The 26,143-nt window shown below is 46.6% G+C and overlaps 1 protein-coding gene across 18 annotated transcripts in view; it reads left to right on the forward strand.

Annotated features, from left to right (window-relative positions):
• PTPRT (protein tyrosine phosphatase receptor type T) overlaps positions 1 to 26,143 on the forward strand; it is a 965,600-nt gene that overhangs the window by 783,749 nt on the left and 155,708 nt on the right. For 11 of the 18 annotated variants that reach the window (XM_081034722.1, XM_081034718.1, XM_081034731.1 and 8 more), the window contains exon 14: positions 9,216 to 9,272. The exons of the other annotated variants lie outside the window; for them this stretch is intronic. In XM_081034722.1, the coding sequence (XP_080890848.1) occupies positions 9,216 to 9,272 (57 nt within the window). The remainder of the gene's footprint in view (positions 1 to 9,215; positions 9,273 to 26,143) is intronic. 18 annotated transcript variants of the gene reach the window in all.

The following is a 26,143-nucleotide window of genomic DNA, read 5'->3' on the forward strand; positions in this document are numbered from 1 at the left end:
GAAGGCGGGCCTGAGGGGACTGGGGGATGGGAGTTTGGTATTCGCTAGAAGAAGAGGATCCTCCTAGGATCCTCATCCCAAAAGCCTTGAGGGCAATCTTTTTTATCGATGGGAGCTGTGGTCACTGACCCAGACTCACATTCTTCTTTACCTTGTTCCTCAGCCAGGGCTCCGCTGTTATTAGCTTGGACTGAAGATTTAGAGGAATCAGAACGTGAGTGCAACCACAGTGGGGGAGTGGGATTTATCAAAGAGCAGATGAAGAGGCATGGCAGCTGTTTTAGGGCAGACCCACGACAGCAGAGCCAGAGGCAGGGACTTGGTTACGGGTGTTGTGTTGAGGGAAGGCTCCTGGAAGCAATCTGTAGGCGGACGAGGGAAGTGGGATGGGGAATGAGAAGAGGCTGAGCAAGAATCTCTTCTCAGGTGAAGTCAAACCTAGGCTAGATCCAGGATAGAGTGTCAGTTTCTCCAGCGTGGTTTTGCTTTGAGACAGGAAGATCGGGATTTCTACCTCTTCCCCCATAACAGTCAGTCCTTGGCACTTCCCCACTCCCCTACCCCGGATCTCTCGGGGGAAATGGCCCCCTTGAGCCTTGCACAAGCTCTAGGGAAAGTCTCAGGTATAAGCCCTTAGCCTCAACAAGCACAGCACGGGGGGATGGCACACCAACCTGAAAGGGGGATCTGGGAGTGGTACCAAAAGCATACACCGCAGGGCTCTTATTATATAGAAGATGTATTTCATCACCTGGTGGAGGGATAGCAAAGAGCTAATGGGATTGCCTCGAATTCAAGAGCTAAAAAGAAAAATTTGAAAGCCCTCTGCTTGGCGCACTCTAGCTCTGGGAATCCACCCAGAGCTGTAGAGAAAAGTGCAGACAATGGGTAAACAAACATTCAGTTTGGGTTTGGAAACAGAAAACTATGATTCAGACTTTGAAGGGAGGGCAGTAGAAAGTCAGGGAGCAAAAAATAAATCAGTTTTAAAAAGTAGGTTTTGTTCTTGTAGTTAAAACAGGAACTGTGAGAAAAGGCATGCATTCAGATCCGTTAAATAATACTTACATTTGGAAGATGTAGGGACCGGATTGAAGATGTAAGCTGAACATGCTCCAAAGTGACCTTTGGGGAAATGGATCATGTGAAAATTTAGACTTCTCCGTTGCTGAAGTTCAAGTGGAAGATAAAAGAACCTCTCCCGTGGCAGATGATCACCCCATCTAGTAGAAGGTGCCCCAGGCTGCAGCAGCTGAAGGAGGTACCCAGCCATCTCAGTTCATGCTCTCTGGCTGGGACACAGCAGGCCAAGGGGAAAATGGTTTCTGGTCTAGAGGCTCAGTTCCAGAACCATGCTGGTCAGCTCCTCTTCTGGAAACTAAGGCCCAGTTTCATCCAAGTCCCTTTACCCACTGTTCTCCTGTCTAATTCTTCTCGCTGCCTCCCTCCACACACCCATCCATTCACTTTGCTACTTTTCCTTACCCACAGGCCCTACTTCCACAGGACTTGCCCACATGGTCTGGCTATTTCCCACCCTCCAGCCTTATCCAGGCTGTATCCTCTTATTCTCTAGACTCCAGCACACTGGGCTTCGTTCAGTTCTTCAAGACACATCAAGCTCCTTCCAACCTCAGGCACTTTGCTCATCCTGTCTCCTCTGCCTGAAAGTATCTGGCCACCATCTGTATCTGCTTAACAGATACACATCTTTCAAACTGTAGCCTAACTCCGCTTCTTCTTAAACACCATCCTGACCTGCAGTCTGATATATATCCCCAACATTCTCCACTCTCATTATACCCTGTAGTTTTTTTTTCGTAGCATTCATTGTGACCTGAATATGAGGGGGTGCTCAAAAAATGTATACAAGTGGACACTTTGGTCAACGTTGCTCAAGCAGTAGTTTGCTGTAAATCAGAAGTGTCTGGACGCTGATGGGAACCACTTTGAGCACCTCTTGTAATTGCAGAAGTCAAACGGGACTTATATTCATCTTTTGATATATGTATATATACATACATATACATATATATATATATATTTTATTTGCTTACATGTTTAATATCTGTCTTCTAACTAGATTCTAAGAGAAAAGGTTGTGCCTATTTTGAGCACTGCTGTGTCCCCGGATCCTTGCATACTTTGGTGTTTGATAAAATATGTTGAATGAACAAATGGGTAAATGAATTAGTGGTTCAATTGATTAATCAATCAATGGATAGATGGATGGCTAACATGTCATTCTTCCATAGTTTCATTTTTCTCAGATATAAGCCACTTGTCAGAACGTTCTCTTGGAAGACAGGAGTGAAAGTGATAGAGGTGGGGATTCACCACGTGGTCTACAATCCCCCAATAACGAAAAGGCCAGCCAGGCTCTGCTTGAGTACCTGCTGTGACAGGGCCCTCACTCTTCCCCAAGGGAGTGCCTTGGGCCATTGGACATTTCAGTTAGAGGGAGCCTCAATATATGAGTCCAGATGGGCTCCCTAGTATTTCTGCCAATATCTTTGAGGCCACATAGGTCCTGCCTGCCTTTTCTCCTTCCAGAAAATAAGATCTGCTTCCTCTGACTTACTCCCCCTATTCCGGGTAGAGTCAAGCAGGTACTTGCTTGTCTGTTCTCGTCCCTTTGGAGCCCTCTCTGGGCGCCAGCAAGCAGCAGCAGTCCCATTTCTGGTGCCAGCCTTCGAGGGGACGCAGCTGGCCCCGCAGACTCCCACTGGGTGCACCCAAGTGGCAGTTAGAAAAATCAGCTTTGATTTGATTTGCAAACTGAGCGGAGTCATTGAAACAAAATAAATCCAGAAACCCGTAAAGCCATTTGCAGTTACTTTGCAGAAGACAGCCACAGTTTTAATCTAGTAAACGCTCTCTAACGATCCCATTCAAACAACCTCTCAGAGTCTGTGCTGAGAGCTGAACTCCAGAATAATGAAGCGTGAGCTAAGCGGCCATTGTCACCAATGGTTCTATGCTGCCCGGTGGTCATGACAGACTGAAACCATTGTCCCAGCAGCAACAGGCAAGAGGCGTGGGTGACGGTCTTTTTGTAAACGTGGCTCTTTTTATAATGGATAAGCCTGAGGTAGAGCATTGCATCTAGCATTTTCTCTCCTCTCTCCATAATGGGTTTTCACCCCTGCAGGGACTGGCAGGGATAGTAAATAGCCATTCCCCCCATGAGGTGCCCTAATTTTGCAGATGCTAAGACTGGGTATCCAGGGTTTCCTTATCCACAAGAATAATATGCCACAGGTGGTGTGAGAAGCCAGGACAGATGCAGGAATTGTGTGCTATCAGGTAGGAAATGTCTGTTGCCGGCCCTGTCCTCCCCCATTGATCTAATACTATATGGAAAGTTCTGTTATATAAAGTTTCCTTGAGCGGTCATGTGGAATAGTGGGGAATCAGAGACACCGGGATTAAAATCCCACATCCAAAACTTAACTGACTGACCTTGGAAAAGTCACAACCTCTGATCTATCACTTCTCTTGTAAGCCTGAGATCTTGAGTTGTTTCTCCTGATTGTTTGAGATAATGCACGTGAAATGTCAAGAACATAATAGATGACAAACAACTTGAGCTTCCTTCCTTCCTTCCTTCCTTCCTTCCTTCCTTCCTTCCTTCCTTCCTTCCTTCTTTCCTTCTTTTCTTCCTTCTTTCCTTTCTTCCTTCCTTCCTTCCTTCCTTCCTTCCTTATTTCCTTTCTTCCTTCCTTTTTTCCTTATTTGCTTTCTTCCTTCCTTCTCTAATATGAGACCTGACCCTAGTCTAAGAGCACATGTACTCTCTCTGCTGTTCTCTACGGAAGAAAGCCAAAGCCTGGACTCTGGTTACTTCTCATCAGGCATTTCTCAAGCAGACTCATTCTAGATTCAAAGTGTAGAAACTGAGCGGGGACAGGAAAAATGCTGGCCTCAGCTTTCAGCATTTAACCTTTTTCGTCTCTAACGTGTTTAGATGAGATCCTACAGAGCAATAACGTATTTTTATTGACTGAGTAAATAGGATTTTGCTCATCCACTTGCTAGCAGTTGACTATGGCACTTTTCCTTTTCTTATCATCTGCCCAGCAATTTGGGGATGGACCCAGGACCACAGGATGCCCGAATCTTGCCATAGCAGCTGGAGTAGGGGCAGACTATAGTGAGCCAGTCTACTGGAAAACTCTTAGTTGTTGTTCAGCCCTTTAGAAATCCTGCCAGAATCTCAGAGAAGGAAGCCCAGGGTGTATGTTTGAGAATTTAGGGGAGGGTAGTGCTATTACTCCCTAGCCAAGCCCAAGGAGATGAATTTTCTATGCTGGGGGTTCTCTGAATTATACTTGAGTGTAACAAGATATCCTTGTCCCATGACCCCATTTGTTCTCACCCAATGGTGAGACCAGTTATTGGTCCTAAAATGCCAATGGAATAATATGGATTTTCCTGATGATGTGACGAGATGGAGGAAGAGGATTAATCATAAGCAGACCTCAAAATAACCTAAACATTTAACTACTCCAACGCTTTAATATTTGTATTGCTACAAAGCTCATACATCGCTCTAGTCTACGTATATCCTTCCTCCACCCCCTACTCTGTAGATTTGCTCAAACTGCTACCCTCCCCCGACACATACCTTTAGTACACTCTGCTCAGGAAGACAAAGCTGGTGTGATAGAGTCCAGGAAAACAGAAGCCAAGATCAATTCTTTTCCTTCAAGCATGTCCCTGGGGAGTCCCAATTCATCCCTGTAAACTAGAAATAAGAATTATCTGCTCACAACCTGAGATACCTGAGTTGACTTTAGCTCAAATATTTTGTTCCAAAACAGTTACATCTAACAAAGGGAATAGGAGACCTTTTTAAATCAGGGGTCAAGAAAGGAGAAAAATTGGGGGAGGCTGGAGGCGTTATAAATAAAGAGCATAAAGCTGCATTTGAGCTTTTATTGATGGCGTGTCAATGTTGTATTGAAGTTGGGGAAGAAAGGGGGTTAAGCAAACATTAACCACTTAATGCCAGTCCCAGGGCTGTGTATGTCGACATGACGTTACAGTAGGATGATAGAAGTAAAGCCTGGCATATATTATGCACTAAATAAATAGTGGTCATCATTATTACCCTTATTCAAAAAAAAAAAAAAAAGAAGCAGTATAGGCTCAGAAGGGTTAAATAAAGCATTCAAGTTCCCTCGGAATTATAGCTCAGATCTAATTCCAAAGCTCACGGCATTTCCATGCCACCATTTTGAATCTTGTCAATATCATAGACTGAGTGAGATTCTATTGGCCACTATCAAGGTCCCTTGTCTCCTATTTGTTAACTGCTTCCTATGACTCTCTTCCAGTAATAGTTGATAATAGAATCTTTAGGGTGTATGGGTTCTTGGCCAGTCTTCAGTGTTGTCCAGCTAAGTCCTGGCATCTGGAGCAGAAACCTCAAGGAGCCCTCAGCTTCTTTCCCGTCCACAACATATTGAAGCTAATAAACCAAGAAATTCGATTGTCTTCAAGGTTATCTGCTCCAGTGCTGTCTTTAGCCCATCAGCATCTCTGTATATTTAACATGCATCGCTTTCGAAGGGAAAAAACTCAGAAAGGAAGTCTGAGGCACTCAGCATTCTGACCTCCTTTTTCTTTGCATGGTCCCAATGTTTTCATTAATGGCTGACATATATACATAGGAACAGCGCCTGGAAACTGTGAAGAGAGAAGGGTCATGAATCCTCTTGTGGGGGGAAAAAACATATGGTGGAGGGGACCAGGTTATAGGGGAGAGAACAAGATACCTCCATCTTTTCTCCCATTGGATTAGTCAGGTTAGGCTAGGCTTTGCTGCAACAACAAATTAATATCCAAATCTCAATAGTTTAATGCCACAAATATGTAGTTGTTGTTATGCCATCTAGAATAGATGTGGCCTCACAAAACCCCATAGCAGGGGAAGGGGAAGTATGGAAGTGGTAACCTGGAAGTTAAATACCTCATGTAGCAATGACTCATGTCAGTTACACTTACACTGCCTTGATGAGACTCAGACTTTTCCATTTTCCTAAGAAGAAGAGATGGGCCAGGAACTGGTAAACAGTAATCTCTCGTGTGAAATATATGAGTACTTTTCCTATTTCTACTTCTCTTTGTGTCCTGTGAGACCTATGATCCATCACTTACCTTCTGCTTCTCCCTCCACTATGAAAACCCATCCCAGCACCTGTCCAGCTACACCTCTGTTCATACCCCTCATAGCTGAGCATTCCTGCTAAGCAGGGTTGTAGCCCTCGATTGATGGTGGGTGGGATCTTCAGGGCCTGCCAACTGAACTGAGGCTTTAATTGTTTTCTATTTCATCCTTAGAAGAATTTCATGAGCTACTGATTATTAGCCCCATTTTATAGGTAGAGAAATTAAAATTCAAAAATGGATGTAATTTTCCAAGTGGCAGAGCTAGTAGGTAAAAAATACTAAATCAGAATTCCATTTATTTGGTTAGTTTTCAATAAATATTTATTGAGTGCCACTTAGTATTGCTCTGTGGTCCCTTGGTTAAGAACTTCATTTTTGGATGTGGGCACTCTCTGATGCTAGGTCGGGAAAGGTATTAATTCTTTGTCTCACTTTCCCCAACTATAAAACGATGACAATAACACCACTTCCTTCATGGGGCTAATGTAAGAGTTTAATGAACTAGTGCATATATAAAATGCTGAGTGCAATGTCTGGCTTATAATAAACACTCAACAAGTAGTAGCTAGTGGGAGAGCAACAAACGTATAAATTATATCACTACATTGCGATTAGGCCTATGATCCTCAAAGTAAATTATCATATTGAACAAGGTTGGAGAATAAAGCCGGGACAGCTTGTGAGCTGAGGAAGTAGCATGTGCAAATCACTGGAGGCAAGAGAACATGCCGCTGAGCTTGAATGGGGCAAGGCAAGGAACAATGGCTAGACTGCCAATGGGACCAAAGGCATAATCAAGCAAGGCCAGAACACCAGGCATTCTGCGTAGCCCTGTGGCATATATGTGAACATTGTCCTGAGACGGTGGGACCCCTTGGAGGTGCGTAAGCAGACTGCCTTTGTCAAGAAGGCCACCCTACTTACAGCTTAGAAAATGATCAGAGCAGGGGTTCTAGAAGGACAAGGCTGAGGCCTGGGAGGACAGGTAGGCTGCTGTTGGAACAAGCCAAGTAGAAACCTGTGCGTCATCTCTCCTCTCCAGCCTTCTATTTCCTTTTTTGACATGCAAGGCCAACAGTTCTTCTTTTGCCTACCTGAAAAGGTTACGGGGAAAATCAATAAAAATAGCCACTTATAATGAGGGTTGCAAACTTTTCTGTAAAGGACCACATAGTAAATATTTTTAAGCTTCGCAGGCCATATGGTCTCTCTCAAAACAAGTCAACTTTGTGCTTACAGCACAAAAGCAGCCATAGATAACACATATAAAATGAGCATAGTTGTGTTCCAATACAATTTATTTATGGACACTGAAATTTGTATTTTATATCATTTTCCTGTGTCACAAAATATTACTCTTCTTCCCTCCCCCCCAACCATCTAAAAATGTAAAAACCATTCTTAGCTCATAGCCATAGAGACAACAGTGAGTGAGAGGCTGGATTTGTCCCAAAAGCTGACCTCTCACTGAGAATGTGCTTTGAAAATGGCAACATTCCCCACCTTTAAGGGAGGAGTATTATAATTAGTGTTGACCAAAATTTATTGTTGGTTAAACTTCAAAGCATTTCACGGCTGTTGGTCAAGATTGTCATGTATGTGAATTTTTGTAATTATGTATGTCCTGTTTACTAGTTGGTCTGGAATGCCCTACCTCTCTCTTTTACATAAGAACTTTATGCAGTTTGGTTGATGAATCACTAGAGAAACAAGCAGTCTTTTACCAGCATAGGACACCTTCCTGCCCTCTGTATCATTTTCTTTAGAGAGGGAAGTGGTGGGTTTGAAAGGGCAGGAACATTATTCAGACAAACCAGGGTTTGAATCCTGCCTCTGCCAGTTACTAGTTCTATGACCTTGAGTAAGCCATGTGAATTCTCTAACTCATCATTTCTTCATTTGTTCATTCATTTATTCAACAAATATTCACTGAGTACCTACAACGTACAAGACCACAGCTGCACACTAGTAAATGAGACTCTAGTCTGCCTTCAAGATTACAGAATTGAGGGGAAGGCAGAAACATGTAATATGGTGAGGTGATTACTGTGAGAAGGGTCTTATGGGAAGACAGACAAGGGCTATCTGTCCCTTACATGGTGAGACACTAAAGACTCCCTAGAGAAAAGGTGTTCTAAGCTGACATCTGAAGAGTGAGCAGTTAGTTGTTGGCCAGGTAAAGATGCAGGAACGGGGGGGCGGGGGGTGTTCCACACAAAGGGACAAGTCTAGGTAAGGCCTACAGACAAGAAGGGAGGGGGACTGTTGATGATGAAAAGAAGTTTATTGTGCCTGGGGAACAACACAGCGTGGCTATGGGGGTGAAGAGAAGATGAAGGGGCAGGCAGAAGACTCATCCTCGAGCACCTGTGAGCTGGGTCAAGGGGTTTGAAGTTTACCTTGAGAACAACGGGGCCACTCATGCAATTCAGCTGAAAGGTGGAGAGTACGTTTAAGGGGAGCAAGACTGGAGGCAGGAAGACCAGCTGGGGGCTGCTTCAATCATCCAAGGTAAACATGAGGGTTGCTTGAACTAAATGGAAATGAAATTGGAGAGAATGGGAAAGTTACAAGAGTTTTTCTGGAGTGGAACTGATATGGCATGCTGAGTGATTAGAAGTGGGAGTTCAGTAAAAAAGAATGACTCCAGGTTTCTAACCTGAGCCGCTACTTGGGTGGTAGCACTGTTTACTAAGAAAGGAAAATGTGGTAGGGAAGACATTTGGGTGGAAAGATGATGGTTCATTTATAATACTGACCTTTCTGGGTTATTGTATGACTTAGAAACATTGTATGTGAGGTACCTGGCAGAGTACCTGGCATGTCGTGGGTGCTTTATAAAGGGTGACTCTTTGTTTCATTTTTAGAAATCTATTTCAGGCCCTGTTTTGTTCGAACATTATGTTCTTTTGCTGTTTAGCGTGAGCTCTTCAGAGCCACAAGAATTGCAGTTTTGTTCACCATACCGCACGTTTTCATGTGTGTTTCTTTCTCTCCTTCTCTTCTGCATGCTGCCTGGGGACTGGCTTCCTTGTGGTCAGCACCAATGGGCAGCGCCCAGGTGACCCTGGGGACTCCACTCTGCCTCCTCACCACAGGTGATCACCAGAGCCTTGGGCGGGTGGGAGGGGAGTGAGAGTGACCCGTGCTCCACAGGTCCTCCAGGCAAGGTGCACCATAGAGGAACTGGCAGCCCCTCTACCCCACCCACCCATCCAGCTATCCATCCATCCATCCATCCATCCATCCATCCATCCATCCATCCACCCATTCACCCATCCATCCACCCACCCACCTATACATTCACCCAGCCATCCCGCCATCCATTCATCTATCCAGTCATCCATTTTACTAATGCTTACAGAGTACCTACTATGTGCCAGGCACTGTTCTGAGGGATACAATGATGAGCCAAAGAAGACATGTTGCTATGCTTTCTGGGAGGAAAAAGAGCCATTAGTCAAAAAACTGCACAAATAAACGTACAACTGCCACAGTGAGTGGTTTTACAAAGGAGAGGTTTGTGGAGTTCAGAATAAACAGACAAACACACCTGGAACTAAACAAGTGCTTCCCAGGACAAGTTACAACTGAGCTGTGATCTAAGGTTGGGGAAAAAGTTGGCCCAGAATGTGCTTAAAAAATGAGTAAATCCGGCTATGATCGGAGGTCTACCATTAGTCCCGGATCATCACTTCAAATGTGATGATCCCTGCTTCTCTTCTCTGTTAAGTAGGAATAATAATAGCTATCCCTTAGCATTTGCTTCTATACTCTGCACAAACAGAGTCTTCTGGAGTTGTGTTCTGAGACAAAACAAGGTAAGGGACATAAGAAAGGCTGGTATAGGAGTGCCCAGTCTAGGGTGGGTATCTCTTTGAAGAAACTACCAGCCACTTCTCTCGAATACTCCGTAGTTTAATCTCATTTCATATACCGTGTTTCCCCAAAAATAAGACCTAACCAGACCATCAGCTCTAATTTGTCTTTTGGAGCAAAAATTAATATAAGACCCAGTCTTATTTTACTATAAGACCAGGAATATAATATAATATAATATAATATAATATAATATAATATAATATAATATAATATAATATAAAATAATATAATGTAATATAATGCTGTGTCTATATTAATTTTTCCTCCAAAAGATGCATTAGAGCTGATGGTCCGACTAGGTCTTATTTTGGGGGAAACAGGGTAAACATCTGACACTCTTCAAAGACTGGGATGTAGAGCCCATCTGTGGCAGCGATTGAAGCCCATCAAGGACCCCTTGAGACAAAAGAGACCCTGCTGACCTAGAGTTCTCTACTGGAGGGTCCCTTTCTGGTCAGTGGGAAGTAACTTAGAGATTTCAAATATTTGGCTGTCACCTCTCTCAAAGTTGTTGCTTAGACAATGTCCTGTTCTCTACCAGTCCTTGGCTGGTCAGTTTATTATGACGAGAAAGGGTTTGCCTCAGGCAGGAATGACATGAGTCCAGCCGTCTGGTACCCTTACAGTCCACTTCTGTCCACCCCCTTTCCCACAGCATTGCTGTGAGTGAATGTCAGAGGCTGGGTTCCCTGGACATACAGTCTCAGATGGGGACTCTTGTGTGAATTTCTCATTGAGGAGTATTCTCAGAAGAAAGACAGTGAGGGGAGCAGAATAGGACAGCGAAGAAATCTGAAGGAGGATGTGGAGACCTGTGTCAGCTGAGCCCACAGGGGCCTCTGGAGTATGGATTGTAGGAGATGTGATTAAACAGTACAGTGAATGTTTAAAGAAAAAAAATTATTACAGTAAAAGGCACATTACCATTAATCCCCCTCAAACTACTCCTCATTTCGAACACACTTATCCCATCGTTCTTGCCACATTCTAAAGCAGTTCTGGAAGTCCTCTTTCGTGAGTGTCTTTAGTTACTCTGCTGTGGCTGCCTCCACGTCCTGAATCATTTTGACTTTGGGGAAGAGCCAGAAGTCACATGGCACCAGATCTGGTGAATAAGGTGGATGAGGACACACCGTCATGTTTTTATTTGACAGAAATTGTCATATACCAGAAGTGACGCAGAGCATAGATGATCATTTACGGCACACTTTAAAACACACCTTCTCTCAACTGTAGCTCACACCCAACTGACTGCACCAAACAAGTTGAAACTTGTCACACACTGTTACTAAGGTTGGACACACCGCTTTCCATCTTGAAGATCCCTGCCTTTTCATTGGATGGTACGCCGCAGCAGCATTCACTGTATTTTTTTTAATCACACCTCATATTGCAGAGTTGCTCCCACTCAGAGGCAAGGGGGCTAGCATTGGTGCCACTGTGTTAGTTAGTTATTGGCTATAGGCTGCCATGGGAGTGCGTACCTTCCTGGGAAGGCGACTCCCCTTTGCCTGATGGCACTTCTACGGGAAAAGAGGAATCTGTGAGCTGATAGCAGCCATTACCCACAGCAGCTGGAGATTAGGTGCATCAGCCCAGTAAAGGAGATCTGGGTACAGCCCCAACAGTGCTTACTCTCAAATAATCAAGGGGGAATAAAAAGATTACATTAGGTAGGTGACCCTAGAGAGTGCCCTGCTCAGTAGCAGCACACAGTAGGCCTTCACCAAATGCCAGCCCCCTACCTCACACTATCACAGGACCACCAGCCTCTCCCTCACCCCAAGGGAGACAGGAGTTGCAGAGGGATGCATGGTGACAGTGGCAGGGAAGTGACTCCCACCATTGTGCTCACACCCAATTTATTGAGAAGCACTGCTTCTCCCGGGGTCTTCCTGCTGGGTCATTGTTCTCTGGGCTCCATTCAAGTCGAGCAGTCTGATAACATTTTCTTTAAATAGAGCCAATCCCATATCAGGCACATTTGATCTTACGTCTTGCCTTCTAAGGCGTCTGAATGTTCCTCCTCTGACAGGTTTATTTCACTGTGTCCCATTTATTTCTGCACGTTCCTCAGCCTCGTTTGATGGGTGAGGTGCTTGGGAGTGTTTCTCTTGGAGCAGGCCGTCCCTTTCCGAGCGTGTTTTGTTAACACTCATCCCCTGGTGACAATAATGGCTGGCGTAAATTATAACTGCCCAGATCTGAGTGATGGCGATATTCGACTGTAAGCGCGAGCAGCCTCTTTTCGTATCAGCCCCAACTCGGAGAACGGTAGAACCACGTTATAGAGCAGGGACAGGCTGACATTCGGAGTGAGTTGAGGCTGAGTGCGACTCTCAGGTCTGCCCCTTTCTGGCCTGTTCATCCTAGTTACGTCATGTCTCTTGGCTTCACTCTCTTCATCTGGGGAAGTGGGATGATAATACGCAGAGTCGCAGTTAACCGAGAGAACTAAGTGTGATAACAGCTTTACCTTCTTTGTTCAGCTAACCTCCAACTAGCTCTTCAGGATCTCTGACTTACTGACCTGTCCTTCAAGAAATTCATGCCCTGGGGCCTGGTTTCTCCACCTCAGCTCTAGTGACATTTGGGGACAGCTAATTCTTGGGGGAAAGGGGCTGTCCTGTACCTTGTAGGATGCTTAGAGTGTCCTCGCCTCTACCTATTAGATGCCAGAAGTACTTCATCCCCCAATTGACACAAGCAAATATATCTCCAGACATGTCCAAATGTCCCCTGAGGGACAAAAGCACCCATTCTTGAAAACCAGAGCTGCCCTGTTCTGGAAGTTCTGCGTGCATTCATCTACAACTCCTGTTCAGTAGCAATAGAATTTCAGCTGTGTATGTCATTTTAAATTTTTTGAGTCACATTCAAAAAGTAAAACGTAACAGGTGAGATTAATTGTCATCTATTTTATTTAACCCGAGGTATATAAGATACTATCATTATAACATGTAATCACTTTTTTCAAATTACTAATGAAAGATATTTTACCCTCTCTTTTTGCACTTGAAATCTGGTATGAATTTTCCATGTACAGCACTTCTCAATTCACATGCTAAATTTTACACACTTAAAATGAAATATACCCCTGAAAAGACAAACACTGTGTTTATCAAGTAAACATTCTTCACACTGCTTCAGTTTTTAAATTTACGTTAGTTGAAATCAAATAAACTGTACAATTCAGCTCCTTGGTCACACTCATCACACGTCAGCCTCCCAGGAACCATGTGTGGCTTCGTGCAGATCAGAGGTGGAAAAAAAAAAAAATGTCTTGCCCATCTCTGTGCCTAATTAGTGAACAGAAATGTATACGCATAGAGTAGAGACTCGGTAAATGTTCTGTTCCCTTTGTTCCCTTTTGACTCTGCTCCCACGGGACGTTTGACAATATCTGGCAATGTATTTGGTTGTCACAAGCGGGTGTGAGGGGTTACTGTCCTCTAGTGGGTCCAGGCCAGGCATGCTTCCATTGAAAAAATAAGGTGAAACCACTTATAGCCAGGGCTGGGTGTTTTTCTATAGTGGGTTGACTTGAGGCGGCAGGGGGCAAATGACTAGTTATTTAACATTTCACCTGACGGACTCTGTCCAACCCCAGGCCCACCACCACCAGGGAGAGCCCCGCTTCTCTGCCCCCTGCAGTGACTCAGCCAGCCTCCAGGGGACGATCTGGGATGCTGGGCCCAATAGGAGGCTGACGGGGGTGGGTCTGGAGTGGACGCGCAGCCAGCCAGCCCTGCTCTGGCCTGGACCTGTGGGCCATCACTGTCTTGGTCATGCCCAGTGCCCAGAATTGGAGGAGCCCAAACTCTGTACTGTAAAACTGGGAGACTTGGGCAAATTAATCAGTCTGTCTGAGCCTCCGTTTTCTCATCTATGAAATCATACGGACAAGTCCTTGCATTGCCGGGCTCGATCGTGGCAAGGGCCATCGGAGAAAATGGATGTATTTCTAGCATGGCTCCTGGGTGTCACATACAACGCCCCTCTGTTGTTCCTTTCTGTCCTGTGCATTTCATGTTAAAATTCTGTATTGTTATTTTCCTGGCAATTTGTTAAGTCAGGGACAGGATTCAGGCCATAATATACTCTCTGAGATTTCTTTGCAATTCACTGCCTCTAAAGCAACTTTCCCAGGGACGTCTTATAAATCCTGGAACCAGGTAGAAAGAGTTTGAGCCATTGGGAGAAGGCTGTGTGGCCCAAAGCGGGTGGGGAAGCCGCAGGGCAGCCGCCAGAGGGCCCACAGGTGCCGCTGGCCCTGCAGGCTTGGACACCCTGGGGTCTCAGCAACTCTCCCAGGGAGGTCACACCCCCTGGCAAGGGTGGATGGAGGGTGTGAGAACAGGAACTGGAGGCAGAAGGATAAGATAAAACTCCCTGGAAAAGACTGAAACCTGAATACCCCCTATGCAGGGGAGAGAGAGGGAATATCTGCAGGGAGAGCACAGCCTGGCTGGCTGGCTGCAGTCACCGGGGATGTCCCACAAGATGATGAAAAGAACACTAAAACATCCAATATGCATTACATACTCCCTGCATCGCATGGAATGCGCGAAGGGTTTGACGTGATTGCGCTGAAACTTCTCAACAACTCTACGACGCCGGAGGCTATTACCATTCTAATTTTTACAGATGAGGAAATGAAGGCTCCAATGATTGAAAATCACACATCTCAGAAATGATGAACCCAGGATTCGAATCCAGGTCTCTCTGGCCAGTCTCTACACTTACCTACCATGCTCTTAGTCCCACAGCCAACATTCGTGAGCACCTTTTGTGTGCCAAGAACTGAGAAATGCCACGGCACAGTGGTTCAGGACTGGGCATCAAAGCCACATACTATACTAGCTATGGGACTTTGAGTCACAGAGAGGTTACATAAATTGCCCCATTTCCTTGGTGGCAAAATGAAGATACGAACAATGGTTAAGAGGAGTAAGTGAGGTAGTACACTTTCGGTACTTAGTCTTGTGCTGTCATCGGTATTATCCTAAACCCATTTTACAGATGAAGAAACTGAGGTCCACAGAGGAGGCAGGCGGGCAAGCTAGCCAGTGGTGAGATTCAGGCAGGTGGCTGGGCCAGAACCATGGTTCCTGAGAAACATGGGAGATGAGGGCAAGAGATAAGAAACCAGCAAGGCCTCAGGCCTGGAAAAATGCCAAGCAGAATTCACAACCAGGGTTCATTAGAGAATTGGGATACAAAGTAGGAGGCAGGACACAGCAGCATGGCAACCCCAGCTGCTATCATGGCCCAAGGCAAGAGCAGGATGGAGAGCTGAGACAACACGTGCTAAGGTCCCTCAATCTCTCCCTTGGCATCCACCAGTGCCCCTTGACCAACACCTTTGTTGGTCTCAGAGCCAAGGTGAGGGCTGTGCCTGCAGTTTAGGACAGAAAGGCAGCCAGGTGGTCACTGCAGAGGACCTCCTCAGGTCTTCCATTTGGCTGCTCACCTGGCTGCAGACGGAGCAAGGAAGGAGGCTAGTACTCAAGCCAAGTGTGCAGAACGCCGCTTTGTCAATCGTCTTACAATAGGTGTCCACAGCGTGAGAGACACAAGCCCACGGGTTCATCGTTCTGGCTGCCAGCTTCTGTTAGCCGTCTCCCGATTGAATCAATAGACTTACTGCAGGAGGGAAAGAAGACGTTCTGGGGTGCCACATTCCCTGTGGGAGTTCTCCAGTAGCAGGTGAACGTTTATGCTTCCTACAAAACAAGCATCTAGGCAAGGAGCATGCTAGCTGAGGCGCTCACTACACCTTTTTCTCTCTTGGGTCGTTCTCCTTAGACCAAGGAGAAACTATTCTCCTTGCCATTCAACTCAGATTCGGGAACCCAATGCCATCCTTGACCTCTCTCGCTTCCCATCTTCAACATCCGCTTAGTCACTAATTGGACCAATATTACCTTCGGAATCTTCCTTGAGTCTCTCCCTTGTTTCTCACTGCTGCTACTCATGTTTGAGACTCATAGAGTCCTGCTCGGATAAGTGTGACAGTTTCCACACGGCTCTCCCTATTGTCACACCAGTCTCCTTCCAGTGTGTACTTCACTGAAACCAGAGGGATCATCCAAAAATAAGTCTGATATTGGTTAAAATGCTCCCAAGGCTCCCCTTGTGCTTTGGGATACTTAGGCTGAATCAAAGGCTCTTCACTCTCCAGCCGCTGTTCCTTCTTCAGTTCCCCAACTTTATTTCCTCCTTGGTGTCCTGTGTCACACTCACACCAATTATGTGAGGGGCACCTGCCTTCCCACATCCACCTCCTTTTGCTGGATGGTGTCCCTCCACGGTCTAATCATCCCCTAAGATCAAGTTGAGACAGCGTGAGCTCTGCAAAGCCTTCCCACACCCCCATTGTCTCATGCTGCACCTACAGGAGACAATTAACGGGCCAGGCCAGTAGGCACACTGGACCCGCCACCTGGCACACATTCACATCATAAGCACATTGTCTTGGAGCTGTTTGGTTTCCGTCACCTCCTCTTAACCTGAGCCCAGCATACAGACAGTGGTCATTCACCTGGTTCTGCGCATGAGCAGACTAGTGGATGGTTAACAGTGACAGAGCATGTGCCCAACCTGGTCTGCTCTGCCTCCACCCTGTGATGGTTCCTGCACCTCAGAAGCTCACCTTCTACGGTTTTGTTAAGCTGAGTGCCTGAGCCCTGGTCTTCAATTCGGTATTGAGTTCCATGCAGCGCCACCTGCCAAGCTTCCTAGAGACCGATTCTCTGAGGCCTTTGAATGGGGTTCCCCCACATCTGCTGGTCCAGCCCTGCTGAGCCCAATGCCCAGCCTGGGCTCGCCTGGTGCTGGCCCAGGAGAGGTCAGGCTGGGAGCATCACAGGGAAGATCTCTCCCACGCTCTGGGTGTGACAGTGTGGCAAGAACAGATGCTACAAGCTCTCTAGATCTTGGCTTTTGCTTCTATCATCTCTGCAGCAGAGCTGCTTTTCCATCCATCCTTTCAGGAGGGGGACAGATCAGCTTTTAGTGTAGAACACATCCATTCAATGGCACTGCTTCCAAAAGCCGAGGGGCAAAGGCTAGAAACAAGAAAACGTGTTCGTGGTGGATTTGGCTGGAGTCTCAGCAATCCATGCCGCTCCCGCTGCTGGTTGTATTATCCTCGCTCAGTTTCGTTGCACTAATCTGAATTTCGTGCTGTATATTTACTGGCTGTTCCCTCTGATCCCACTCATGCTTCCACTTAGCCTTGCTGTGGATTTCTCCCTCCCTCCCATGTACCTTCTCTCCTTGCCAGGCATGCTCATGCTTGCTGCACACTGAATGTTTCAGAGGCAAGATCTGGACAAAGCTGCCCCAGCTGGGCCGATCTTTGTCTGTCCTCCCCATTTTGCCCCATTGAGTCAGGTAATGCCGTCACTCCTTAGGGTATCAATTTGGCTCGAGTTGTTTGGAAATAATTGAATTATGTTTGTTAGTAAGGTCCTTAGGGACACCTCGGCTCCTGTGTACACTGCTGCTCTGTTCAGACAAATAAAGCCAGGACACTTTGTCCTTCTAGAACCCTTTCTGCTCAGCCTGGGACCAAGCTGAGTGTCCCATCCCTCTTCCAGTGTGCTCTGCATTTGGCCCTGACCCCTATTAGCATTTGATTTTCCGTAACGTCCCGCCCATGTGCAGCCCATTCCCAGGTTGCGTAGACCATGACTCAGCTTAAGCTGGTATGATGGGTTGAATGGTATCTCCTGCAAGGGATAGGTTCAAGTCTAACCCCCAGTTCCTATGGACTGAACGTGACCTTCTTTAGAGAGAAGGTCTTTGCAGATGTCATTAGTTAAGATGAAGTGATGAGGGTGGGCTGTAATCCAATATGATCATTGTCCTTACAAGGAGAGGAAAACATCATGGAAAGGCAGAGACTGGAATGATCCGTCTATAGGCCAAAGAACGCCAAGGATTGCCAGCAAACACCAGCAGCTAGGGAAAGGTGAGGAAGGATTCTGCCCAGCCTCAGAGGATGCCTGACCCTGCTGACGCCTTCATTTCGGACCCCCAGTCTCCAAATTTCAGTTGTTAAGCAACCCAGTTTGTGGTAATTTGTTTCAACTAGGAAACTGATACACTCGGAAATGCACCAATCCTGAGCACCAGGCAACGGACAGGAGTCCACCCTCAAGAGCTGTGCCTGTCGGTGCACAGACCTCAAGGAGACCAAGGCCAAGAGCTGCCATCTCAGAGGAGCTTTTTGGGCCACCCCGCCATCCCGTGGGGTCTCCTTGTTGGCCAGATCCTACGTTTGGCTCAGAACTGGTCTCCAGTCTACGGCTCTGACGCTCCCCTTTTGGTTCTGCTTCCTGTCTTTGACTAGTCTTGTCCTCTGCTGCTGGTCACGCCCTGGCCTTGGCCTCTGGCTCACCAACCGGGCTGTCGTAACGTGTTCTCGGAGTCCGGGCATTGTTTGACCTGTAGACCACCTCTGGTCGGCTTTTGTGCTCGTCTCTACACTGACTGCGCCTGAGACGCGTCTCCAGTTCCACCGCTGCCCCAGGACTGCTCTGACACCCCAGAAAGAATGCTAGTCTGCTCAGGGCAGCCGTGCATTCTGTCACACTGGCTGCCTGAGAAAGTCTAAAGGGACTAGTATCACTTTGCCGCAGGGCTTCCCAAAGAGTATGTGTTCTCCTCTCTTACATCTGCTCTTCAGACTAAACCCTTAATCCCCAACGCAGGCCGCTCCTGGGTGCTCCTCTCTGCCGCAGTTAAGCAGCTTTCAGTTCCCTGGGTTCCTGGCTCAACACACAGATTTCTGGAAGCAGGGAGCCAGTACTGCTGGCGCTGAGCTGACTCAGGCTCTTCTCCTCATCAGCAGGCCGTCTGGTCTGGACCCCAGGGAGCCAGGGGAGGAGCAAGGGGAGGAGGCCCCTGGCCAGTCTCAGGGACGCCCCGAGTGTGTCTCACACCACAGATGACATGTGGAAATAAAGTGCGTAGCCTAGTTTGGCCTAAGCAGAGTCATGCATGCCCTGCTCTGTACCCACCTCTGTGGTAGCAGCCGTTGTGCTGGGCTTTGATTGCCAGCTTGCATACTTCTCCTTCCCACTACGTAGTGAGCTCCCAGACAGCACGTTTGTTTCTTAATTACCTCACACCCACAGCTCGCAGTATCCTCCATCGTCGTTTCCATCCCAGCATCACTGACATGAGGCAACGTCCAGGACTGTTCCTCCGAGGCCAAGGGTTGAGTTGGTGCCGGGAGGCCGAGGTAATGGTCTAGTCCATTTCAAGATCACTTCGCTTTGTTCGGTTCCAGGGCCATGGGCTAAATTTTATTTCTGGCCAAGCACAGCTCTAGGCATAGGTCGAGCCCCACCGTGGGTCCAGACTGACCAAGAGAACACTCCCGAATTCCAGCCACCGGCTGGCTGCTGATCCCTCCTTCCAATTTGACCCTTCCCCCTGTCATGCCCTGGTCTCCAACCTTAACTGTGGCCTGACACCTAAACCAGTCTCCCAAGTGCACCCACCTCTGGTTTCTTAGACAGTGTCACACCCAGCTGTAGCCACACGGTACAGTCTAGTCCGGTCACCGATTAGGGTCCTGGTACTCATGCTAAAGGTCTTCCCTGGACACAGAGGGAGCAGTTGAGACGCTGGGAAAATAGACAGGGATTCTCAGCCCACCACTGGTGCAGCCCTTGAAAGGACATGCTTTACAAAGCATGTGTCAACAATAACAGTGCCTGGCGGCAATCGGTCACGACTACTCTTACATAAGTCTATTTTGCTAAATTCCAAACACGTTACTATTTTTTTAGAATAAAGGAGTTTTCTTGCTCCCGGAAGCGATTCACCATCAGGCTCTTGTAGAGGCATCTTTTCTGCGGTGGGTAACACAACTGAATGAGAACTTGACCTACACCGAGCGTTTGCTGTGCTAAACAAGATCCCCCTGGAAACACAGATTCAGGAGATACATGGGACCAAGCAGAATCAGCATTTGAGGAACAATTTCTTTGAGTGGCTGGAGTGCTTTCAAACAATCAATTAAGCTATTCCTCTCTTATGGGGCACTAACCTCCATTTAAGGCTGAAAACGAGGGCAACCTCGGTCAGCAATATTTAGCAGTTTTAGTTGCATAGTCTATGATGAAGCCTATTCCAGCCTCTTAGGGCTGGCTAAGTAATATTGAGGGAATCTGGGATGTTATAAATCTGTATCTTCTTTACACTTAACTCAGTACTTCTTAAATGGTTTTCCACAGCAAGGGTAGAGTCTATCTTTGAAAAACTTGTGTCTCTGTAATGGTTTCCAGCTACTGGATATTGACTCAAAGTTAAATCTTGACTAAAGGCAATTACTGTCATCTGATGAATTGAGGCAATTTATTTATTACTTGAGAAATATCCTAGGTGATGTCACTTAGAAGAATGATGGAATAATCCTTCTTAAGTACTGCATATCAACCAGATCTAATGATGGGGGCATCTTCTGAGATGTGGGGGAGGTAGCCAGCAATTTAAAAAATTAGTCATCATGAGATCAAAGAAAGAATATTGGGAATAAAGCAGAAAAGAGTTGCCTAAACTTAAGCAAGACTTGTCTCCCTGTGGAATTATATGGGATGCTTTGGCTGCCAAATATCAAGAAAAGTGTTATAGAGAAAGCCCAGAGATTAATGGTAAAACTAAATGTAATGTATTAAAGGCTTGGAGATGGTGGTTGATATTCAAGGAAAGTGAAAAGAAAGAGGGAACTTAAGTGTAAAAGGTCAAGTGTAAATACCATTTGAGCAAAGCCTGTATAATTTGGCCCATATAACAAGATTCTCATGACATGTTCATCAACTCCTCAGATCGTAGAATATCATACACTGGTGAGAGGGCATGAGGGGAGATAATCTTCAAGAAAGCGGGTATAAAATGGCACTGCGGGATACAGCAGGTGGCAAACTGAGCTAGGACAGGCATAAATACAAAGATGTCTTCATCTGACCGGTCAAGATCAGTGTCTAGACCACTTAAATACTAGTCTGCTTTTTTTCTTCCCGATATTTGAGGAAAGACAACCAGATTTCTCTGCGGAACAATCTCTCTCCCTATTTATTGGGAAAGTGGTTTAAAGAGTAGGGGTTTAAAGAGAATAAACTCTACCAGACTGGCAGCGTTCATATTCCATCTCTACCACTTACTGCTGTTACTTAATGTCTCTGAGCCTCAGTTTCCCCGTCTCTGAAATGAACATACTTATAGAACTTGTTTCATAGCATTGTAGTGAGGATTCAGAGACATTGAGAAGGGCTTAACATGGCAGCCTGGCTTGTCGTCAGATCTCCCAATATATGTTAACTCTTTATTGTTAATAATGTTACTGTTTCACCTGTGGTCAGGTATCCCGACTCTTCTAGAGAGAGCCCGGTTTAACATGTGGCTGTCCTGAAAGCCATCGCAATGTCTCCTTCTTGGCGTTGACTTCGCTCATTTTAAGACACAGTGCTGGACATGCCTCCCGATTTACAAATCCAGATACCTCTCAAAATTGGCAACAAGGTGAACCTAGCATCACTTGTTCATAGAAAGCCCACGCTGGCCCCTGGCCCATTTGGCCTCACATCCATCCTTGGCTTTTTCCCTGCTATGCTGGGCTACGCAGGTGTCCACTGCAGGCTGTGTTTCCTGGGCCCCACGTCAAGTGGTGTCTGAGTCTGGCCAATAGGAGACATGAATTGAGGAAGGAGAAGTCTTTCCCCTTCTGGCCTCAGGCCACTCCATGCCTCCAGTTCTCTAGGGGGTCTAGCTTCTGTTGGGTGACTCTGACCTCTGGCCTCTTATGACCTCACCACTGCCCTTTATCTTTCTGGTTGGGCTGGGTAATGGTTCTGGTTGTTAAGCTCTGGGTTGCCTCACCATGCTCTCCTGATCCCTGTGTACCAATTCTCTAGCAAATTTGCTCCAGTTTAAGTGTTTGGAGCTGTTTCCCTTTTCCTGGTTGGATGACAACTGATAGGGAGCCTGTGCTGGTTTCTAGTGATTATTCCGTTCGTTAGTAAATGGTAATGAAAAAAAATCGAATTTAATCACCCAGTCTATATATTTCTTCCTGTAGCAACCTCACATTCATGTGAAATATCTGGAATCCACATTTTTCCATCAGAAAAACAAAAAGAAAAGTCAGCAACAGCATTTGTTTCTCCCCAGGCTTCTCGTACCCCTCCTGTTCGTTACAATTTCAGTCCTCAAAGACTGCCAAAGTAGTTCACGAACACAATTACAAATGCTAATGCCTTGGGATGCAATTTGTAAAGTCTGGAGGCTTTAATCTAATGAATCCAGATGCTTACCTACCAACTATTTTCCTATCTGGACTTCAGTTCCCTCTTAAAAATAGCCTACCATTCTGAGAATTCACTTCCAGTGAAATCAAGAAGAAATACGGCGCATACCTGACTTTAAAAGAGCCGGAAAGTTGCCCAGCTTCCTCATCTTTTCCCTGTTGCCTTCTCTTGGCAAACCCTCCCATAATCAGAGATGCCTGCAATGCTTAAAACGTTCACTGCTGTAGAGGGAGCCGCTCAGAGGCAGGATTTCAGAGGTTCTCTCTACTGGATGCTGGCTGCATGCAACGCATGAGAAAAGGCACAGAAACTTTTCAACAAAGGGAAGACATTAAGTAGCTGGGGTGAGGTGAACTGCCAGGTGGTAAGGCTGGGGAATAATATGCCTTTGGATAACTAAGAGGTGACTCGTGTCTTGTAAAGACTTCAGCTTTTAGGAATCGAGTCCCCAAGAGCTGGTTTCCTTTCCTTACCATCAGCAGTGATTACCAGGATGGGTTATGCATCTACTGGGATTGACCTGGTTTTATAATTGCCATTAGATGTTCGTTATCTGCAACTTCTATTTTTGGTCCATGTCTTTACAGGGGAATTCTCTGAGGTAAATCTATAGAATTGGGCCTGTAGCCAGTGAGAACACTTTGAAAATGAATCATTAATCCCTGGTTGCCAAATTATGTAACTGCTGCCATTAAGTTATCCAGATGTGAGCCAGATACAGGCCTTGCCTGTAGAAGGAAAGTTAGGTGAATCCCTCTGGGGGCTCTGCCTGCCTTCATCCTAAGGATTGGATGAACTCAGGCAGCACATTGCAAGGAAGTATCACCCCAGTGCCCACTGAGCACCCACAGTGTGTAGACACAAAAAGCGCTGCTGTCACTCTGGAACCAGTTCCAAGGTCATGCCATTTTTATGCCACATGTATGAGCAGTTCCTCAGGATGTATCAAGCATTTTTTACTTCTGTTATTACATTTGACCTTCGGAAAATCCCTGCAAACTTGGCATGTCCTCCCTATTTTACAAATGAGGACATCAGATCACACGGCGGTTACCAGCTTTGATCAAGGTCACAGATGAGTTAGCGATGGGGTCCCAATGCGAGCTTATGTATTTCTGACTTGAAACCCATTGCTCTTGACCAATCTCATAACAGCATAGTTTCTCAGCCTGAAAAGCGGTGTTAGAGGTCATGTAGTCTCTTCTGCTTGAGACTACACTGGAACACACTGAGTGCCCGGGCAGCACCTTTCATTGTTGGTGACATATTTCCCTGCTTTTGGGGGTAACTTGGGGGTTGGGGGGGTCCCACAGCTCTAAGGATGATAGGGAGATTTTTTCTCACCCAGAGCATGGGCATCAAAGAAATCAAGAGATGCTGGGCTGAGGTGGGGGTGGGGTCATTAGCAGAGAAAAAAGGTCTGTATTCCCCGAAAGTGAGATATCGAAGGCTTGGTTAAGGATCCTGGAAGCCCAGGAGGCGAGACCAGGTAGAGAGAGAGTAGGCAGGTAAAGGGAAAGCTAATTCTGAAGGGGGACTTGGGAACCAAGACTCCTTTCATGTTCCCCTCTACGTCATAATGCAGTATTGCAAAGGGGCTCGGAGGTGCCTCAGCCGAATGGCACCTCCGCGTTAAATCCTTTTCTTGTGTTGGCCCCAAATCTACCTCTGTCACTTCTACCCATTGGCATGAGCTCTGACCTTTGAAATTAAAGGGACCAAACCTAACCCCATCTTTCACAACAGTCCTTCAACTTTTCGAAGGCAAGAATTAAGTCTCATCTGAATCTTCTCTTCTCTAAGCTGAAAAATCCTGATTCTGACTTCTACTCCTATAAAGTCAGTGATCTCTAGATTTTAACGTACTTGAATCACCTAGAGAGCTTGTTAAAATGATGCTTCAGCAGACCCAGGGTGGGGCCTGAGACTCTGCATTTGTAACAAGTTCCCAGGTGACGCTAGCGCTTCTGGTCACTGGACACTCTGAGTGGCAAAGCTCATGGCCTGTCTTCACCCTGGAGGTCCCTCTCAGAGCGTGGGGCCCACAGCTGGACAAGCCTCATCAGAGTGGTGTGACTAATGCAGAGCAGAGCCAAGCAGCATTGCCTTCGTTGGGTCCCAGGAGTCCTCAGGGAATATAAAGCAGAATGATTGTTTGGTAGCATTGAAGGAGGCAGCAGGGGAACAGAAAGTGGTGACTGGGTCCTACGTACGGAGTGACTATTGAGAGAGGATGGACGACAAGAGACCAAGAGCCATCATACCTTGAGTACCCGGTTCCTACGTGTAAGAGCGGACAGGTAGTACATTGAAAGCCAGATACGGACTCTGAGCAGCTAGGAGAGGGCTAGGTTCTATGCCCCAAAAGCTGTTGTGGAAAGAGTCAAAGACCGGGGCAGCAGCGGCTGCTTTGAGAGGACTGGCTCAGCCTTTGGGAGTGCTCAGCGCTCGAAGGGCACAGCTGGCTGGGGTCTAATGTCGGGCGTGCAGCTTCATGCCGGAGACGCTAGTCTCTGTCAGCGCAGGCTGAGTTCACACGATTGTGTTCGATGACTACGTCACACAGAGGACTCAAGTAGATCCTTGAAGCTGTTCCAAGTGGAGAAATCTCCCACCTGGTGTCTAGTTGCCAATTCTGGTTTTCGTGGGCTTGTCTCAGGGGGGTTCCCAGTGGAGAGCAGAGATAGAGGCTCTACCTCTTCTCTCTGTTCTCAGACTTCCAGTCCTTACTTAGCAGAGAGAAGGCACAGAGCGAGGGCCAGAGGCACAGCTTTCTAGGAACTGGGGACTGATACTAAGTTGACTCTCTCATGAAAAGGGTGGGCTTACGGTGGAAATAATGCAGCTGCCATGTTACGGAATGGTTTCTAGGTCTGCCTCGCTGAAGAGTCCCCTTGGATATCAGGCCAGTGAGTCTGATGGTGAACTTTCTATGGGGATCCACCGCTGGCATTTCCTTAACTGTCACTCCACTAAAGACAGTTCATTGTAGTGATAAGGGAGTGAGCCCTGCACACAGAATCCCAGCTCTGAAACTCACCAGTGATATGGCCTTGGACAGACTGACGTCACCCTTTTGTGACTTTTCCTAATCTATATAGAAGGGAAAATAAAACTAGCACCTACTGTGTCCAGGCTTATGATTAAATGACTTAATATGTGAAAAGTGCTTAGGACATCACATGGCACCCAGTAATGGATCAGTACATCTAAGCTGCATTTTTAAAAAGCGGTAGTGAGTGAGCGTCTGTTTGATGAGGAGCTCAGTGCCTCCCTCAGCAGACCAATCCCATTGCTAGGAGTCCCCATCATTCGCCAGCCCCTAAGTGCTTCCCAAACGCCTATCACAGGTTTCATCTGCTTCACTGAGCACTCATGATGTGATCCCCACGGACACCCTCCTGCCTCTACAACAGGACCAGACTGGCTGATGCTCTGTCTCTGTCCCTCTGATGTTCCCCTCGGGTAGAGGAGCCCCATGTGAATCCTGCCTGGCCTTTGGTTCAGAGCCATTTCTCTGTACCTGTAACAGCTTTGAACACTGTCGACAGGCTTCCTCTATGAACAGAGACACAAATCCCCAGCAGCTAGAGAACATGCCCTTGAAAGGATGCTAAAGCAGAAATTGGATTTCCCATGTCCCGGGGCATGTTCACGTCCCCGTATCTGGATTCTAGCTGGACCAGCCAGGCATGGCTTCTAACAACTTCACTATATAGAGTCTGTGATTTCAGCTCTGATGCCGGTTGGCTGAACTCATTGAA

This window comes from Rhinolophus hipposideros, assembly GCF_964194185.1.
Source record: "Rhinolophus hipposideros genome assembly, chromosome: 22".
NCBI lineage: Eukaryota > Metazoa > Chordata > Mammalia > Chiroptera > Rhinolophidae > Rhinolophus > Rhinolophus hipposideros.